Raw genomic sequence first — 19,778 nt, 5'->3', positions numbered from 1 at the left:
CGCAGAAACGTTGGTTTTCGTGGTTTTTTTCAGAGCTGGCGCCTGACAGGCACGGAAGCCCGAAGCCCTCGGCCAGTGCCAGCACGGCGCAGCGTTCGGACCCGGCGTCATTTACCAGCTCCCACTTCGGAGCTCGCCGACTTCGCGGCACCTACGAGTCAAACGCAGCTCGCCTGCTCGCTCCTGCTTGTAGAAACCCCCGGCGTTTCCACAGCGCGGGCTGGGTGCTACCCCACGCTCTCGGGGATCGGTGGGGTTTGAAACAGGGTCGCGAGCGGCATTAAAGAGAGGCCGTCGGGGAATCGGTCAGCTTGCCAGCTGCAAGAGGGGCAGCGGGGGCTTTGCAGAATCAGCCGCGGCCGCCGCAAGGCTCGAAACGCCGGTAAGCGTGCGTGCGCGTCGCACCCCCGGGTCTGCGCCGAACCTGTTGCCAAGACACCTGCCCGATCCATCTGCGGAGAAAAGCGCGACAAACGCAAATTTGCACGTACGACTAATACCGCGGCTCCCGGGGCGCGGAGGCGTACGTGCTAAGCAAGACCAGAAGGCAGCGAAGCGACGCTTGAAAAAGGCAGGCTGAAACGCTCCGTTCTGCGCCCAAAGATGAGGGCTCTGCTATTGTTAAGAACCTCAGTCTCCCAGGAAACAACAGCTGCCCAGAACCAGCCTTTCAAGGGCCGACTCCAGGGGTAATTCAAATTATGCGGTTTGCTCAGCTGTATCGCGTCGTACATCTTAATGAACAAAGCCGCAAGGACAATTTGGACTGATAAAAAAGGGCTTGCCAGCGATAACAGCTGGAACACCAAAGGACGGGCGGAATATCAATGCACTTGGAGGGTATACGGAAAAGATCAAACCGCCACGCGGGAAAGCTTTTCAAGCACCTACGCCGAAGCGAAGCAACAGTGACAGAGGAAAAGCTTTAAAGGTCGTGCTGTTTTGGAAACTAGAGTAGAAACACTGCATGTGAGTGAGTTTAAAAAAAAACCACCACAACAAAACGCCACAAAAAAAGAGGTCTGTCATCGGAGCCTGCACAGGAGGAGTAACTTACCATGCACACGGAGTAGCAACTGCTGCAGTCCTCCTTTCAGACTGTTCTCTTGGAGAGTTTTAGGAGGCAAAAACAAATCCAGGACAAGTTATCCCCAGTAACTCAAAAAGAATACTTCCAAGACTGTAATTTCCTACGGGCAGCTGCTAGAGATGAGATGAGCCTAGAACCCGGGCTCTAGACATGGGAACTGTTTGGCTCCAGGTCTCTCTCTGCTTTTTTTTTTTTTTTACTAAAGCAAGGCAATTGTTTTTCAGAAATACTCTGTGGTGTCAGAGGACACAAACCAGGCCAGTATCAAACAAGAAGTAGCAGGGAAAAGGCAAAATAAAACAGGTTTCAAGTCCCCTGGTCCCAAGGAACGCTTTTCAACCCAGCCGGCCGACTCGCCCCCAGCCTGCCGGCAGAGATGAGAAACGCCCGCCTGCTACCGAAGCACTTGGGTCAGGCTAAGGAGAGTATTTCCACATTGCGGCAATGATGGGAATCACGGCGTCGATTGTCTAAAAAGCCTAGCGACGCTCCTATGCTATGTAACTCCAGAGATTACGCTAATTTGACCCGATTTTTTCCAGCTACAAAGTCTTTCAGGAGGAAAAGTTTGCTGCAGTTTCGTCCCGCCTGCTCGCTGGCCAGAACACACGCGGGCGCCCGTGCCTGCACAACGAAGGGAGGCGAAGCCTCGGCTGCTCTCTGCGGGAAAAGCACGCCGCGCACGCGGGCCCGAGATGCGAAGACGCGCGTCAGGAAGACTCGGCGTTAGGCGGCTGTCGGGAAGGAACATAAAAACTTCTCTTCTCAGCATTAGCTAGTCTTCCTCCTATACGCCGTGCGCAGTAACCGCTGGAACGACTTGAAGAACCACCACCCACCCCCCGCCCCCTACGCACACCTCGCCTGCTTATTTCAGAGGTGAAAAAGCTAGAAAACTGCTGCTGCTGCGGAGGAGGAGAGCCTAGAAGCCCAGAGGCCACTGGAAAGTCAAGTCGCGAGGCTTGCAGCAGAAGAGCAAAGAGCAAACCCGCTGTTCCTTGGGCAGAACCTCCACTTCGGAGCCTGGAGCGGGGGACAAGGACAGCGCGTGGGGGTCCTCGGGCGATCCCTGCAACGAGGGACTGGTAATGACCCGGTTCCCGGGGAAAAGGACAGCCATGGATGTTTGCAGGCACCGACACAAAGGGAACGGGGTCAGTCAAGCAGCGAGACAAATTCTTCCTTTTCGCCTTCCGAAAAAACACACTGAAAGCATTAACAAATTGCCATAAACCAAAAGAAAACCGTACGTGCGTGTGTGTGTTCACGCTGAGACACGCGGGACCCAAGTTTCTCTGCAAACGGCTCTTAAGGAGACCTTAATCAAGTCTGAAAGCTACTCTGAAACGAAAGGCTGTTAGGTTTAAGAAATTAAAAACAGACTCGAAACAAAGGCACCAAATTGTGAAAACGGGAAAGCGCTCAGGGCACAGCATCCAACCTCGGGTGCCTGGAGGTCGGCGTTACCGAAAACCACCTGGAAAGAGGAAGACAGAGAACGGCAAGGTCTGGACAACGCGGCGGCGGCCGGCGCATGCACCGTGCGTGTTAAGGCACGTTTGTTTTTGGTTTGGTTTTTTTTGTTTTTGGAAGAAAGACTTCGATTGCTCGTCCACGCCAGCGGAGCCGGACTCGGTTGCAAAAACCTCGGGAGGAAAGAAGCCGGAAAACAGCCTGAGCGGGACGGTTAGAGTCAGCGGAGCAACGTCATGAAAGCAAATAAAACGTGAAGGCATTTACAGAGGGGATGGCTTGCAGCAACGATAAACATGATGCCGTTAGCTATTCAACGGTCCCTTCTCACCTTCGGTTTGCCACCTCCACCTCAAAAACCAAACAAACACAACAAAATAAAAAACCCCAACAAAAAAAAAGCAAGCAAAAGCAAAAGCAGCAGTCGGAATAGGAGAGATTGGGAATGTGACAATGCAAGTGATGAGAAATAAATCGGAACGGCCTTTCCTTATGAGCGGAGAGTGTCGGGTGTAGCAGGGAAGGATGGCGGATGCGTGTAAGAGAGAGAGGTGCCCCACGGTCAGCTGGTTGGTTTTACTCCTCTTGTCTCGCAAGACAGGGAAAAAACTCATCAACGCTAAAGGCCGGCTCCTCAAAAAGGATGTGTTCGACTTGGTAAAAAAAGGGCTGGCAGGATTCGCTTTTCTGGGAGAGGGGACTGAGCGGAGAGATGGACCAGACAGCTAGGCGTGAGGAAAAGCATTTCGAGTCACCCAAGGGGAATTAAACTGCTACAGACCAAGCTTTCCGCTTCCGAGCATGCATTGCTCAGAAATCGATACGGACGGGCTCGAGGCTGCAACGGCTGCCCCTAGGAAACGAGCCCCAGGGCTGTTGGCATCCCCGCTTTGGAAGTACCCGGGATTAGCCACCAGGAACCGAATTAGCAGCTTTTTCTGTCGCCTTTCAGAAACACCCACGGTAAGGACCATCCAACCCGAACCGCCGGACCGGGACTCACGCGGTAGGGTGGGTGAATTGGGGGGGGGGGGGGGAGGGGAGGGAAGGGGGGGCAGGGGGGGAAGGGGGAGAGAAAAAAAAAAAAAGTGAAAAAGGCAAGCGATTTGTTTGTTGTTTTTTCCCCAGGCTTCACGCTCTGCTTACATACACAAAAGACAATAAACATTCAGGACATTTCCAATGGTTATGAAGGTACCGTACCTGTGATGGTGGTAGGGATGGTGGTGGTAGTGGTGGTGGTTGTTGTGGGAGGAGGGATAGTTGTGGGGGGATCTGGATAAAATATAAAAAGGAAAATAATAAAAAAGCAAATTAAGAAAAAAACCAAGCAGAACACAACAGCGATCAGAGAAAAACAAGGACGCTAAGAAGCGGCACGGCTTTTCCTCCTCAAAAACCAGGTGGCTCAGCCCAGCTGGCTTTAAGGATGGCGGGCCAGATCCTCGGCAGCTGGACACGGCTCCTGGCTCGACCCGCATCCCTGGCTTACTCCAGCTGCAGAATCTGGCCCCGGAACTCCCCGCCCTCCCCCACCCTGCCCTTGCCTTCTACAACGCTAAAAAAAAAAAAAAAAAAAAAAAAAAAATTAAAAATAAAATAAACAAATAAAACCCAGCATAAATTAGTCAATGAGAGAGAGAGAAATGGAATGGGAGAGGCATAAGAAAAATAAACTGCACGCTTTCCACAACAGAAAGACCAGTTTACGTGTACAGAGAGAGACACGGTGGTGCTTTGTGGGCTTTCTACGCGGACGCTTGGAAATCCAGGTGGGAGGTTTGCTGTGCTTCAACGGGCTGGGTACCGGTACATCGCGCTCTCTTCCCCGGGCCGCCAACTGCCAATACGCGTCAGCGGGATGCTAAAAGCTACTTCGGGGAGAGCAACGAGTACAAAGAAGCCAGGATGTGGTCACTAAACATCAGTTTCGAGGAATGAAGGACTCCGCCGAGATCCTCCCGGCAAACAGAAATCAAGCCTTTCCTGGCGGTTTCAGTTGCATGCTCTTGGCTTTGGCTACCCGTGCGTCGTTAATGAGAAACGCGGGCGCGGGGATGTTTCTCTCTGTGACCGATAACCGCTTCTCGGGCGCTCTTGACCTGTTGAGACTCAAACGCTGCCGCTCTTCCCAGAATTTATCCTACGTACAGGGGCACCCCCTCGTCCAAATTACTGGGCAGGAGAAGGTAGATATGAGAAGATGTAAAATAATAAAAAAAAATTCAAAATAAAAAAAAAATTAAAAAAAAATGTATCGATGCCCAGATGATCAAACTGAATACGCTAAGTAGTCGGGAAGACTTTGAACTACGGATCGGCAGAGCGCGAAACGTTTCGTGGGCTTTTGATTTTAGGTTTCCTCTATAGCACGTCAACTCTTCAGCGCTAACGCATCTGCTAGTCTTTTATCTCCAAGCGAGCTCTCTCAGACTCCCTAATTAACACAGCTGAACTTTTAATGCTATGCTGCACCTTCATTATACCCCGTACAACTTCCCCCAAGTTCAGAAACATTACCTTGGAGTTCGCTTTGCTGGGCAGCGCTTATTTACGGTTACGTTATAAGCGGTTATTGTCCCTCCCCTACATCCAAAGCATCCCGGTCCCTACGCTTAACAATAGGGCGCTTCTCGCTCGCTCGTTAATACGTACGTCTGCGAGCACAGCAGAACCGGGGGGAAGAAAGCCCCTGGCCTTTCACCAGACTGCACGGGGACGATGCTATGCAGCAAGACTCTTCCCTGGGGAAGGAAAAAAAAAAAACCAAAACAAAACCCAAAAAAACCCACCACCCAACCCCCAAACGACCCCCCAAAACAACTGCGTGCTAACCGTGCTGGAAGTTTCTAGCAAACGTGTCTGCTCCCTCCCACGGGGAGGAGAAGCGTGAAGCAAGTTTTAAAAATAAACACGTTTTCGGTGTGTGCCGATGCGATTAGACGTCCTCAGACCACGTGCGCGGGGGGGGGCAGGGGGGGAAGGTGCGTTAAGCGCAGCGCAGCAGCGGCGGTTTTGCAGCCCTGGCTGCCGGCAGCCATTTCCCCGTAAACCCCCGTATTTCACTGCAGATGTCCCCCCTCGGCATGGAGACCACGGCCCTGCCCTGCTATCGCTACTGCCCTCCGACGCCGTCTCCCCAAAATTCCCCCGTTCCCCACGTTAAGGTGATTTGGTGTGTGCGTGTGGGGGGCTTCTGCACCGACGAGCAGCGAGGGTGAGGCAGAGGACGAGCAGCGAGGCACGTCCTCCCACCAACCTTCACGGAGATGTGTCTGCAAGGACACGGGTTCCCATGCCACTATCGTTTTTGCTGTCTTTTAGGGGGGAAAGGTGCCATGGGCTGGAGACCTCCATGCCTTCCGCGGCCGGAAGCGGCACGCTCAATGCCAACGGCAGAAGTTTCCTTCAGCGCCGACCCGAGGAACGTTCAGGGTTCAAAAGACTCCGTCTCGGCCGTCCGGAGTGCCGGATCCTAGCGGAACACTCCCAAACGTGCACAAACGGGACGCGATGGGATGCAAACCCATTGTCTGACCGCGAGCCCCCGACAGCCCTCCCCTGGGCGGCCAAAACAGCTGCCAGACGCCTGGGGTCCGCATCCCCTGTGAAACAACGCTGTCTCGGCTCTCCTCCAGCGGGATTTAACCCCGAGCGGGAGCGGCACGGAGGATGTCCTGCGCCGTCTAGCTCTCGCCCGCGTCCAAAACACGGAATAATTACCAAGGGTGTGCGAGAGTTACCCTGAACTCTATGTCCTGGGTCGGTAAACACCGGTGAGGGTTGAGCCAGGACTCGCTTGGGCCAAAAAAAGGTACACGGAGCAATACAGGGAATGACACCACCTCCTCCGCAACCGCTTCGTGGCAGCAGCTCACCATAGTTTTAATCTCACGGGGACCTGCCCCTGTCTCTGCTTCTTTATTGCTTCTCCACGGCAGTAGCCGTTCCTTTAAACACCAATGTGAACAAGGTGGTGGGGGTTTTTTAAAATTTTTTTTTAGTACCGCGAGCATTCGAGTTACTCCACCATAAACGTGTATCTGACTGCATTTTGCAGACTGGAGCCTTGCAGAGCTACCAGAGAACTACCCGTACAGCGTGGCAGCTGAGTTCGGTTCCAGCTCAAGGCTACGGTTTTGGTATTGTCTTCTGTCTTTGGGCAAGTTTCTGAGACCGGGCTGAAAACGGCTGGCGTGCAAGCGGCATTTGGACAGGCGACGTCACCTAGTTCTCTGGATTGGAGCAAGCACAAGAGAACTTGGGACTGCAGAGCTTCAAGCAGCTGTTGCATGGAACGAATGTCAAACCAAAGCGAGTTACGGTCCCCTCCGAGTCACAGGCGACATCCGCCACCAGCTTAGCCCGGCCACGCAACAACCGCTCGTAAACAGGCAGAATTTGAGCACGCAGCCCAAGGGAATCGCTCCCCATCAGGCCGGGGGATCGCTCCTCGAGCGCCTACTGCTGAGCCTTTATTAGATGCAGCGCCCCGCGGCAGGAGCACGGGGCTCTACAGCAACGGCAAAACAACGGGGAGGAACCGAAGCACTGGAGCAGGCGCGTAACAGCCCGGGAAAAGGATGCCGAGGCACGTTTTAGCGCCCGCTCCGCAGCCACAGGCAGGCTTCAGAGGTGTGGTGCCTCCGGTTTATTCCCCGGTTTGTCATCGTCTGGGGGTGCCGGCTGATCCGTGGGCAATTTAACTGGCTAAGCGAAAGCCTCGGAAAGCCCCCGCCCCGGACCGCTGCTGGAGACGGTATTATGAAAAGGCAAAGGAAATAGCAGAGAAGCCCTAGGAGAACCGTTGGGCCAGAGAACTTCACCGTTCTCCCCATGCCCCTGCTCTGGCTCTTCCTTACGCTTCGCCGGGCAGCACGCGAGTGCCGTGGCGAGCCCGGGAGCGCGGCTCTGGAGGAAGTAGCTCGCCGGGCACCGGACCGGGCTCTGCACCCGAGGCACACCGCCGCGACTTACAGGAGCGAAAGGAATGGCGTTCCAGCCCCTACCCCAGCCCGGGATAACGTAGACGGTGTGGGGAGCTGCCTGGAAATCTTGCGTTAAGCAAAACGTTAACTCGTGTCAAAGCTTTCAGAGCGCGGTATGGTGCAATTAGGTGTAAACGAGTCTAGAAGAACGGTGGTTTTTCTCACGTACCGTATACAAACAGCATGTAATCCGCATGTGATTTCCCCACCGCGTTTGAAGCCTCACAGCGGTATGTACCATTATCTGTTTTGTTTAGGTTACTAATGAGAAGGTTTGAACCAGACACTACAACGTGTTGAGGCATCTCATCATCTACTCTTAACCACCTCATGTCCGTAGGCCTACAGAGGAGGGAGAAAAAGAAACAGTCACATTACTATTTTCCTACGGTAAAGATGGCATCTTCAATAGTTCATCCACAGACAGAAAGCCCAAACCAAGAAAAACTGTAAAGAAATAACACATACTTTTTTTTTTTCTTCCTTCCCCCCGCCCCCCCACTACTCAAGCCCAGACGCTGCCGGGCTTCCTCAATTTAAAATTTATTTTAACCCCACAGGAAACTGTATCCAGACCTTAAATTTTCTGAAAACACTACTGCAAGTGGGAAGAAAGTTCATTAGTGGTTAATCATTCGCTTATCCAGAAAGCCTGAAATCTTTCGAGGCCGTGGACTCAGCGTGCATCCACAGGGCGCTCAGGGTGCGGACCTGGGCAGCACGGAATTAAAATGCAGCGTCGTTCAGGGCAACTCGACAGCAAGCTCTGAAAAGGGGGAGCTTTATGCAACAACAGTTGCACAAACAAGAGTCTCCAGCCTGCCCGCTTCCGAAGTTTGCAAACCGGGCTTCGCCGGGCGCCGGTGCCGCCGGAGGTTAGCCTGTAGCTCGGGCTTTTCCGAGCGTGCGCCCAAACGGCAGGCTGCTGGCACAACGCGGCAGCTCCGGAACTTCCCACATCCCGGGACGGATACAACCCTGAGCGAAAGCGGTGCGGAGAGGGGCGGATCGGCTGCCTGCCGCGGAGCCGACGTCTGGTTTTGGACGAGGGCTCGGCGCTTTCCTCCTCGCCGCCGAGCCGTCGGCACAGGAAGCCACGGCATGGGCAGCAGAGCCTCTGGAGCGCGCGGAATTGGGGTTTACACCTCAATAGGGGCGGAAAGGGTTTTCTAAAGGCCATCGGTGGCTTTGGAGTCCCGAGGGTCCCCGCACAGCAGCCTGCTCCTCGGAGACCCATCTCGCCCCGGGTGTCCTGGAAGCCACCGTTGCGCTGCCTCCCTGCTTTTGGCATAGCCTCGGGGTTTTTTGCGTCTAAGCTAACAAAATAGCTGTGGTAACGCCAAAACAGACACTTCTGCTCTCCGGTCTGTTGCTTTTCTCAGGGCTTCCCTCCGCCAGCGCCCAATTCTGCACTGAAACGATTGTGTTGAAACCGGAGAAACTTCCCTGTTCATCTTAAACCTCCATAAAGGGTTTCATGAAAACTCTTTGTCTTAAAAACATGGAGCTAAACACAGCCCATTACTTTACTGACTATCTCCCTACGCTTCGAGAGACACAGGTGAAGTGACCTACATAAGCCAATTCCTAGCGCGTTTACTAGCATCACCATAACGTTAAGTGGCATGCTGCCGAGGAGATGTGTCTGTCTTATTTAACATGTGTATGTCTTATTCATAGCCTGGAAGGAGAAAAAAAAGAAAAGAAAAAAAAAGAAAGAAAGAAAGAAAGAAAAAAACCCACAAAAAACCCGTGAAGAAGCCTATTCGTTAAATTCCCAGGTGATGGCCAATGGGAGGAACGGCAGCAACTCACGGGGGGGGGATGCAAAGGGGATCTGAGCAGGGGAGAGGTATTAAAACGGACCTAAATTAAAACGGCCAGTCTCTAATGCGTGGGGAAGGAGTCAGAAGAGACTGGGAAGCAGGAATTGCCAAAACCACCTGGGAGAGGAGGTTTGCTACGGTGGAGGATGCCAGTACCCCAAACCTCCTCAGCTCTGGGCACGCTACCAAGGAGACTCTTGACAGATTTCAGGGATGTTTGCGGAAATCTTATGAACGTGACGGAAATAAAATAAAATAATAAAAAAAAAAGTATAGTAAATACTTGACAGCCTTAAATCCAAGTGGAAGAGGAAATATTTAAAAAAAAAAAAAGTCGACAAAACAAATTAGAACAACAATGAAAGTGTGGAAGAAAATCTACCCTCCCTTGCCAGGATTTGCCTGATGCATAAATTTCTTCAGCTGTCTAAGAAAGCCTCAAGGGCACGGCAAGAAGGGAAGAAAGAGCAAAACTTACATTTCATAAAAACCAGACGGGGCACCAAAAAGGGAAGGAAAATCATCGCGTGGTCGATACAGGCAGAAGGACAGACTGCCTCACCTGGGGGATCCACGCCGCTTTTACGAGCGCTCGATTCTCCGGTGCCAGCCTTAACCCTGGCGTACCGGTACCTCGTTAGGATTCAAAATTAACTGAATTGCAGATTAATTGCAACCGATGGCCACCCAAGCCGTTCCCTGGGTGGAGCGGGGGACGAGGCGCACGGTTGCAGGACCTTTCCCTTCTGCACCCAAGGGCTTGCTGCGTGGCGGCCGCGAGGAGCTCTTTGAGCGGAAAACCCTCGGCCGGTGGTTATCCGGGAATCAAAGCAAATCAAACCGGCTGCCGTAACTGCGCAGCAGGCGCTCAGGTGCAGAAAGCATCTCTCTCTCTCATGCTGTTACATCCCCTTCGTGGCGACAAACGGTGTTATCGAGCGCCTGGAATGGCGAGAGAGGCCAAACGGCGTCGGCACGCTTGCACGGCACAACCCCGTCGCTGCCGGAACAACCCGGCTCGTCCTGGGGGAGGGGAGCGTCCAACTTACTGTGGCTTTCCAAAAGCTGCGCACGTCAGTTCCAGCGGCTCCCCTTCTCTCGTGAGGCCTTGCACCGGGTAATTCTGAGAAACCCGCACTTGAGGCTTATCTGCGGGACAAAAACAGCGTTTTGTAAATCGTCGCGTCGAACCAGACCGGACGCCCGCCCAACGCGAGAGACGGTGGCTGCCGCCACCCTCCTCCTCCTCTTGGCACTCCGTCCGAAGCGCCGCGCTTCCCCGGGAAATGCGTTTTGTGTTGCCCTGGAGTTTATCTCTGGAGTCACTCATGCTAAAAGGAACTCGTTTGCCTCGAGGGGAAACCAGAGATATCCGCGGCGCTCAGAGTCAAGAGGTTTTACGGTGCGTCACGTATCGACGCGCGGCGTCCGCGCAGGTGAGCACGTTGGCCTTTGCAAGAGATGCTCGTTAGAAAGACAAAAAGAAGTCACGGCCTCTGCCGCTTTTGTTTAAACAACGGGAGGTTTTGTTTCGTCCAAACAAAGCTCTTCTAAAGCCTAAAATAAACACAGAGAATGAAAGCATTTTATAGTTAGGGAGCCAGCTCAAAAACACTTTAGTAAGACCCTGCAGGGAAAAAAAAGAAGAGAGGAAAAAAAAGCCGTACCACAAACCTGGAGTCCACAATTAAAAAATGCATTACCTCCCACAACTGAAACACAGATTAAAAACGCAATCTAAGCTGTAGCTAAAATGTTATCAGCGCAAGAAATCAATTTGGCGCCACCAATGCCATTAAGCCGTATATATTTTTCAGGACTTTACTCAACTGTAAGGAACAAAGGCAGGCAAAAAATCAGTATGCATAAAGGTTGATACCATTTAAATGTTTCTATTTCCTTTGAGAGTAACTGCTACCAAAAATATTGGCTTGCTGCGTTTTATTAACTGTGTTTAACTCATTAACATGCTTCCTATGGAATAATAGAGATCGGGGATGGGGAGGGGGAAATCCGTGTCAGGATTTAACCAATTTAAACTCTCATAATTTTCAGTAATGGAATACGCTACACGAGTAAATCCTCTCCTGAGATGACTGTAGCACAAACATTTTATAAACTAATCCCCGTTACAGATGCTTCTCCCAGCTACGGATTTCTGCGGGCTGGAAGGGGGTGGCAGCCGCGGAGGGACTGCGATGCTTGGGGGGCGTCGAGCCCCAATTCCCCGGGAAACGCGGGCGACATCGGCGCGCCTGAAAACACGCTTAAGGCTCTGCGCGTGCAAAATAAGGACGCGGAAGGGACCGGCGCGGTCCAGGCACAAGCTGGGGTGGGGTGGGGGAAATAAAAGCAAAAAGCCCTTCGTGGGAGGGTGGAAGAGCCTGCGAGCGTGCCCTCAGGCCAGATGCCGGAGCGGGGACCCGTCCCCCGTGTACCTGTGCTCCACCATCGCAGCGAGGTGGTCCGGGGCTGGGAGGTACAAGCACGGGCGAGCAAAAAGCAGCGCTGAAACACCGTACCGGGTCTGCGTCCGCCAGCGCTTACACAACACGGACAGAGGAGTTCAAGCAGGTATTTGGCAGCGAGTAAATCGCAAGCAGCATCTTAAAACGCTGTGCTCGCGCTCCCCGTTCTCGTTCACAATTCCCACCACCCCCCTTCCCCGGCCATCTGCTCGCTATTTATTATTTGCTTTGCGGCAGGACCTAGGAGCCCGTGCCAGAAACATGGACGCTATCATCCTCCGCCCTGTAGAAAGAGCAGAAAACCTTTCGAGCCCGACGTATGCGGGGACGCCGAGCTCCCCGCGCTGGGAACGCTCTGTGCAACGTCTTCTGCGGCTTGCCTCTCCTGCCGCTCCCATCCCGTTTTCATTAGATAAATTTTAGTGCTTCTAATGAGCTGCTGACCAGCTGACAATTACTTATGGAAATCAGGAGGAATGCGCTGAAGGCTTGCCGAACTGCAAACTGAGCGAGCCCTCCCAGGGCTACTGCAGGCCGGCCCTTCCATTCCAGCTTGCCAGCCCCAGCACCTTCGTTAAACAGACTGAAGCAGCAAAGCGAACCTGCACCGTTCGTTCCGAGCGGGACACCGGAGAGACGTCACCTGCGACAGGAATCTGGGCTTCCGCAGCACACGCACTCAACGACGTCACTCGCTTTGACCAAGAATGGGGTGGCGGTGTCTTTTGTTCCTGTGTTTTTTGGTGTTTTTTTTAAGGGCGTGCATTTAATAACCTGTAGCTCTATGGTTACGTGTCCCAGATCAAAGTCAGCACATGTTTCCTTCAGATTATGGGCTCTGTGAGTAAAGTTTTGGGAAACGCCAAGCGGCGAGAGGTCCCCAGCTCGGTTCCTACGCGGGTGGGATCACGGCATTCGGTAGCCTTTGCCGGTAAAGCTGCAGTGCTTTCTAAGGAGTAAGGCAAGCAGCGGCAGAGTTTTTACCACCAGCAGCCTGAGATCCTCGACCAGGGAGCTTCAGAATATCGTACCGCTGGATTTCGGCAGAAAAATAAGTGCTTGCGTCCATGCATCGAAGCCGCTACATACTCCACTGGCAGCCAATTAGATCTAACAACCCCAAGCTATTTCCTAGTACGTCTATTCCGAGCGGCTTAAAAAACCCCAGCCTAGTAATTTAATAAGGCGCCTTTATTAAGCTAAATTCATTCAAAAGCTAAGAGTGATATACAAGGTTAAATACCAGCAGTCTAAAGGTTACGCTGCAGCAGCAACCAATTTGAAAAACTTATTACGAACCCATTCTGCGTTTGATGAGATGCCTTTTACGACAGGCGCGCTGTGGGAACCGCGCTCCGGTTTGGAAGTTGCCAAAATGGCTGGACTCGGTGACCTGGGAGGTCTTTTCCAACCTTAAAGATTCTACGATGCTACGAACCCCCGCCCCCCCCCGAGTCATGCTTGCCTTTGCCCCAAGTCCTTCCTGCAAGCTGCTGGCCCGCTCCTGGCGCCATCGGTAAACGTTATGAACCGTGACTTTTTAAGAACTTCAGGCGATGCGTGGGAGAGCTCAACGCAGGAAACCTGCACCAAGACAGTCACTAGTAACGCCGTATTTTGGGAAACGCTAGTTCTTTTTGGAAGCCCTAAGCCTTTGCGGACTCCTAACCCTCCCCAGCCACCGCCAGCAACAAAAGCAGTCAACCCCTCCTTGCCGAGAGCCTTTCTTCCCACGTGCTGCTTTGGGGGGAAACCGGACCAAAACCCACACAGGACAAGCAGTATGCTGAAAGCAGGCTGGGGCTGGCAGAGCAGGACCTTCTCTCAAGGACTTGGCCAAAAGTTCTCTCGCCTGCACTGCGAAACGAGGCACCGACTCCAGGTTTCGAAACCCATCTTGTGATCGCGCTGTCTTAATGTCCTGATGCGCGTCTCTTGGCGGAGAGGAGCACAGATGGCATCCTCAGGAGAAGGATCCCGCAGGTCAAGCAGGGTTCCTGCCCACTTTAGGCGATTCCAGCTTCAAAATCGCCCAGACAATAATACTTCTTCAGACAGGCGCTGCTTTACCCACCTCTTCATCTCCACGCTTTGTTCTCTGGCCCAGACTAACTCCTCCAAAAAAACCCAAAAAATCCCCCAGGAGTTCTGGCAGGTTCCATGCCTCGCCACGCTGGGCTCCTGGGGGAAGAGCAGGAGGAGTTTGGTTTTCCCTAGTAAAAGAAGTCAGCGAAGCTCACGTTCACACCCCGGTGCGAATACGAGGGTCAGCTTCACCCTAAAACCAGGCGGGTTTGCTTCTCGGCAAACAAAGTCTGCGTCCTGGCCCCGGCAATCCTGCGCTCCCAACCACGTTCTTCCGAGAAAACCTTATTAATGAGCTTGCAAACGAGCACCCAACTGGGAAATGTCACAAACAAGAGTGGCTAATGCCCCAGAAAATCAAATAACTGAACACTTGGCTGATTGTAGTGCTTTTCATATTTATAAAAGGAAAAAAAAACCCAACCCAAACCAACAAAACCAAGCCTAAAAAAAACAAACAGAAAAAGCTTTAAATCAAAGTTTCTGAAGGGGTCAACACCTCACTGAACAAAACAACTCATTTATTCGTTTTTAGAAATCTCCAGATGATAAATTACACTGATGTTAATCACTTCACTGCATACTATGCAATTAATATTTGCACTCGATAGAAATATAAGGATTACTGGAGACGCAACAGCATACGTACATGGCCAATTTTTAACATAATCGGGTGCAAAGAATTCGCCCCCATCGCAACAGCAGACACTGGCGCGTATTTCGGAAGTACACGCGCAGCCATTATAAAAACGAACGTGCAATTAATTTTGACTTCGGAAAAGCAAAAGGAAATCCGACCCAGAGAAAATGCCAGATCAGGCCTTTGAGACTTTCACTTCCAGTGTCACCTAATGAGATAAGGAAAAGTACCACAAAGGCTGAACTGAAATGTCTCCGAGAATATCTGGTTCCATTCAATTCCTTAATGGTATTTTAATGCATTTTGTTGCTTCATTTCCTTTCTAAAATTACACTCAGCACACCGCTCTCCTCCGTCCCTCGCTGGCGGACCCGAATCACAAAAGGCGAGCAAGGCCAGCCAGGCGTCAGGGACGTTTTCAAACCTGCACCGTGCAAGGGACCGCGGCCGCCCGTTGCATGGGGTTGTACGGCCAGCGGCGTGGCTATTAATCAAGCACGGAATCGTTATCGTTACCCTGAGTACGTGGCACCATTCGTCAAACCCCGTTTGCTCGCGAGCAGCGTTGCCAGGAGGGTTCCGTACGTGTTACGGAGCGCTCGTCAGCAGACGTTCCTTTTTAATAATGTGCCCTAAGTTCGTCTGGCAGCGTTATCTACGCAACAAATCGCTTACTCCGTGAGCGGGGCAACTCACTGCTCGGCACGGAGCAGTCTTACTCGCGGTTTTGCTGACTGCAGCAGCAGCAAAAAAACCCACCCCCAAACAAGAGGAACTTCCACCCCGCAGAGAGCCTGAAATCGCTCTCCCTCTCCCCCTCCAAGAGCATCATCTGCTCCTTCCTCCTGGCTTAGAAAATCCGGCACAACCCCAGCCCGGGGCAAGGGCCAGTTACGGAGAAAACTTCAACCACCCCAATACCCCAGGTCTGCAATCGCCGCCTTTGAGCTCCGATGCAGAAGGAAAACATTCAAACCAATTGTCTTTAAACCAGACCAAAGCTGGGTGCTTTGCAGACTTCCGCTTCTGTGCCCTTCCCTCCTCTTTTTCTTGGAAAACGGCCGGACGGTGTGGGGGAGCAGCCCGGGAAGACGCCGGCGCTCATCGCCAGCTCGCCCGCCTCCGAAGGGCAGAAGCTGTGCGGGGCTTCGGCTCTGTTCCCTTTTGCACTTGCGTTTTGAATAGTTTCCTGTGGTGACCAGCGTCCCACCCCTCCCTCCCCCGCTTTGCAAACTATGCAGGGTTTTTGTTTTCTGCTTCCTTTTTTTTCCTTGGAAAAAACCCCCCAAAAATCAAAAACAACCCACAATTTTTGAGGTGCATCTTAGGGGGGGAAAAAAAAAAATCTCTCCGCATTCTGAAATTTAGTCAGACAAAAAAATACCTCATTATCCAAGAAGGCTCCATCCATCATCCTCCTGTCCTTCCCCAATGCATTTCACGCTCGAGTTGGACACATTAAGCGCAGAGGAATACAACGTCTGCCGGGAAAAATATTTTTCCTGCGCCCCGCTGGTGTTCCGGATCTGCCGTGCCCTTGGTGGGAACGGGCAGAACTTACGGGGAGGCAACGTGACAGCAGCCAAGTCCCGCAGTCGCGTAATTGCTGGGGGCCGCAAGGTGATGACGCACGACACGTTCTTCTGCTGGTTCTCTTCTCTCGAGCCATCTGCCGCTGCCCACGGAAGGCACCTACTGGGCTGACGCGGGTCAAGTCCCCGCGTATAAAGATCACAAGCGGCTTTTAACGCGCTCAGGCTTTAATTCGGACCAGGGCATAAACCCGAGGCGGCCCGAAAGCCCTTTTCCTACCTCACGAGGAGGCTCTGCGCCAGCTCCATTCCCACCAACAGCTCAGAGCAACGCAAGGGGATGCTAAAACCGGGGCCAAGGGCAGAAACCTGCACCAAGGACGTGATTGGAGCCTCCAATGCGGTACCTGAAGGTGGTGTGTGCCCCATCGGACATCCCAGTAACCGCGGTTTGCACATGCCATACGGGCAAGGCTGCGAATGGAAGTAGTCGAGAGGGGATTGATTTGAGCGGGAAAGGGGAAAAAACGGTGTTAAACTTTTTTGCAGAAACAGCAGCCCTCTCCTATCCTGTCAGACGAGAGGAATTTCTGAAAGGAAGCCTAAAGGTAACCTGAGGCCCTTTCAAACAAAGGGAAGAAACCCTGCAAGACTTCAATGCCTCCGCGTTGACGGGATCCCCCCCCCTTAAGTATTTGATCAAGCCTCACAAAGGTGCTAATGTATTATTAAAGCTAATGGGGCTCTACAAGAAATGTTAATGGACATTAAGTTTGCATAAATGAATTACGCATTAGCACAGTGGCAAGAAATCTAGTATCTGCCAATTTAGGTAGTATCTGATCATTTCTGTTTTCCTCATTACAGGAACATTGCTTCCCGCTAGTTTCGGAGATAGGAGAATTGTAACCAAGACGTTCGTAATGAAACTACATAATGAAGCAGATGAAACAAATTAATACAAAACTTCCTGTTCCCCTGTGAGCGAGGACTGTCGGATTTTGCTCTTGGGAGCCGCTCTCGGGGCGGCAGTGTGCGTACGCAGCGGCTCCATCACCTGCAGCAGCTGGAAGCCCGGCTGCATTCGGGGCCGCGGGTATTTTCGGTATCTGCTCAGAAACCCCGTTAACGTCGCGCACGGCAGAGCGGTTCCGACACGAAGCGAAGCACGTTATTAGCACCGAACGCGTCAGGAGTGTTCTACAAAACAGGTTGGCCCTAATCGGTGGCGCTGCTGCAGGTTCCACATCGTTCGCGCTACTCCGATGCGGGAAACCAGCGGGCGCTGTATGTTCACAACACACGACACCGCCTTTCTCTCGCACCGCGCCAGGTTCTCGCCGGTAAACTTGCAACGGTGGCCGGTCGCTTTTCAAAGAGATAAGTGGGTTGCTAAAAGGGAAATACTCGGATTTCATCTGCTCTGACAATTACCAAGCCCATCCAGGAACCTTCAATGGAAGACGTTCCACGTACAGAAAGTGACTCCCGAAGAGAAGAAGAGTATGCGTTTATTGTCTCACAGAAGGGTGGGGAAAAGCCGTGGCTTGACCCATGAAGCAGTACCCAACACTGTGATTTCCATTTTCAAATAGCAGGCTATAAGCCCCAGCCACGCTGCGGTTTTACCGTGTGGCGCCTGGATCCCCAACTCTCGAAGCGAGCGACTTTTCCCACGAAGAGAACGAAAAGTCCCGCTACTCACACATGACTTCCAGGTAACGCTGCGTCTGCAAGTCTTTGACCGCGGGGTGATCCACCAAGCAGATGACGGGGACCCCGTCGTCCTCCCGTCCCACCTTCAGCACCAGCCGACTGGTCACCGTGTACATGTCGGACCACTGCTCCACTTCGGACTTGCCTGCCGGGGAGAGGGGACAAAGAGAGAGAGCGGAGGGTGATCGAGGGAGGGACGCATCCGGGCAACGCGCCTCTCCGCGAGGCTCTCGCCAACCAAAGTCCGCGTGACGTCACCGCCACGATTAACCACCCCTCACGCCATCCCTGAACTCCTCAATCAATGGAGCTACAAATCCCCTCCCGCTCTTGAACCAACAATTAGCTGGAAAAGCGATTAAATGGATTAACTTCATTAAAAGCGGTGTCGATGGGCTGGAGCATCGCAGCGGTGCTCCGTCTGAAGGAGGGAACGGCAGCGGTGCTGGGAGCGAAGCAGGGCTCAGGACGCCGTAACGCGTGGCACGGCAAACACGGAGGGAGAAAAGACAAGGCAGGAGAAAAAGGGCTTTTCCCAGAACTCAGCAAGCACTGGCTGACGATGCGCCACTGCTTCGTTTTCAAATGCTCTTCTCTGGGGCTTTTTTTTTATTTACGAATTCGCAGGCCAGAAGGCTGTTAAGAGTAACTTTTGTAGCGGAGGTCTTTCAAACGCAAAATATTTCCCCTCCAGTCTATCAAAGCGAAAGAGAGGACAGGCACAGAAAGCGACGCCCCTCGATACTGAGAAGCCATGCTTCCCTGCTCTTTGCGGCCAAGTATTTCGGTTTCCCTACTTCTGCCTAAAAATTATTTTTTATTTATTATTTTTTGTTCCGCCTCTACCGGCACACCCCCAGCGCGGGTCCTACTCGGATGCTCGCGGGTGTGGGACTTGAAGAGAGGATTTTTTTTTTTCCTCTTGCCCTCGTAGGGGGATGTAGGTTGAAGTAACGAGGTCTGGACCTCCGCAGAGAGCCCTTCAGCGTCGCAGTCCGGGTAAAGCACAAAGGCGGCGTCAGCCGAGCTCACGTCTACGTGCAGACTTAAACTAACAGCACGTCAGATGCGATCAGAGTCGGTGACTCGAATGTGCAAATACCGGGAGCAACCAGACTTCAGGGAGTGGGAGAAACCCATCTTGTATGAATATTCAGCTGAACACAGGAAAACGCTCTACAAACAAGAGAGCTAGGTGTGATGGTGAATTGAAAAACCTTTACGGCCCAAAGCCCAGGTGATCCTCCTCGTGCCCAAGGCAGGGCAGAAAGCCCCCCAAAGCCCCACAGAAGGACATTCGAGGCACAGAGTCAGGGCTCCTTGAGGTCACCCGCGGTGACGGAAAGACTCCAGAACCCCGTACTCGAGTCTGGTAGGTAGGCAGAGCACCAAACGGAGCGCAGCCCTTCTGCGTTAGAGAATAATCTGTCTGCCCACATATTCCTTTCTTTGCTCCTGAGCTGGCGTTCAAAGCAGCTCGTGCTACAGTTTTTTCCTTCTTCCCCTCCCCCCCCCTTCCCTTAAACTGGTGACAGAGAAGAGATACCCGGCACTACATAAATCATTTCAGCTATCCGAAAACCACAAGTGACTGAGAGGATACAGGTACCGGTCAGCTCCTTGTTTCCTTTGAACCATCTGATGGTGGTGGCTGGTCTGCTGGCCATGGCGGTGCAGTTCAGCTCAATCTCTTCTCCCTCCACGGCGATTTCCTTCTGGATATCAATTACCAAATTGCGTGGCGGGACTGCAATGAGAAAAACCGACCACCACACATACTTGGATGGAAAAAAAAAAAACCCAAAACAAAACAAACACACCATTTTTCGATCACTAACACTAGACAAAACCGTCAGGAAAGCCCATAAAATCTACCAGAGGAGACTAGCCACCTGCATTTCTTTGATCTTTCAATCGATCAAATCCTTTGATAGGCAGTTTCACAGTAATCAGAGCAAGT

The 19,778-nt window shown here is 52.4% G+C and overlaps 1 protein-coding gene across 8 annotated transcripts in view; it reads right to left on the bottom strand.

Annotated features, from left to right (window-relative positions):
- The window catches only part of CADM1 (cell adhesion molecule 1), a 123,709-nt gene that overhangs the window by 20,105 nt on the left and 83,826 nt on the right, over window positions 1–19,778 (bottom strand). For 4 of the 8 annotated variants that reach the window (XM_075774428.1, XM_075774426.1, XM_075774429.1 and 1 more), the window contains exons 4-8: window positions 19,428–19,565; window positions 17,808–17,963; window positions 10,427–10,526; window positions 7,721–7,893; window positions 3,767–3,838 (exon numbers count right to left, since the gene is read on the bottom strand). In XM_075774428.1, coding sequence (XP_075630543.1) covers window positions 3,767–3,838; window positions 7,721–7,893; window positions 10,427–10,526; window positions 17,808–17,963; window positions 19,428–19,565 — 639 coding nt within the window. The remainder of the gene's footprint in view (window positions 1–3,766; window positions 3,839–7,720; window positions 7,894–10,426; window positions 10,527–17,807; window positions 17,964–19,427; window positions 19,566–19,778) is intronic. The other 4 variants (XM_075774427.1, XM_075774430.1, XM_075774432.1 and 1 more) reach the window with 1 other exon arrangement.

Source organism: Balearica regulorum, chromosome 23 (assembly GCF_011004875.1).
Source record: "Balearica regulorum gibbericeps isolate bBalReg1 chromosome 23, bBalReg1.pri, whole genome shotgun sequence".
Classification (NCBI taxonomy): domain Eukaryota; kingdom Metazoa; phylum Chordata; class Aves; order Gruiformes; family Gruidae; genus Balearica; species Balearica regulorum.
Note: the sequence above shows the minus strand (reverse complement) of the source record. Positions and strands in the feature narration are given on the sequence as shown.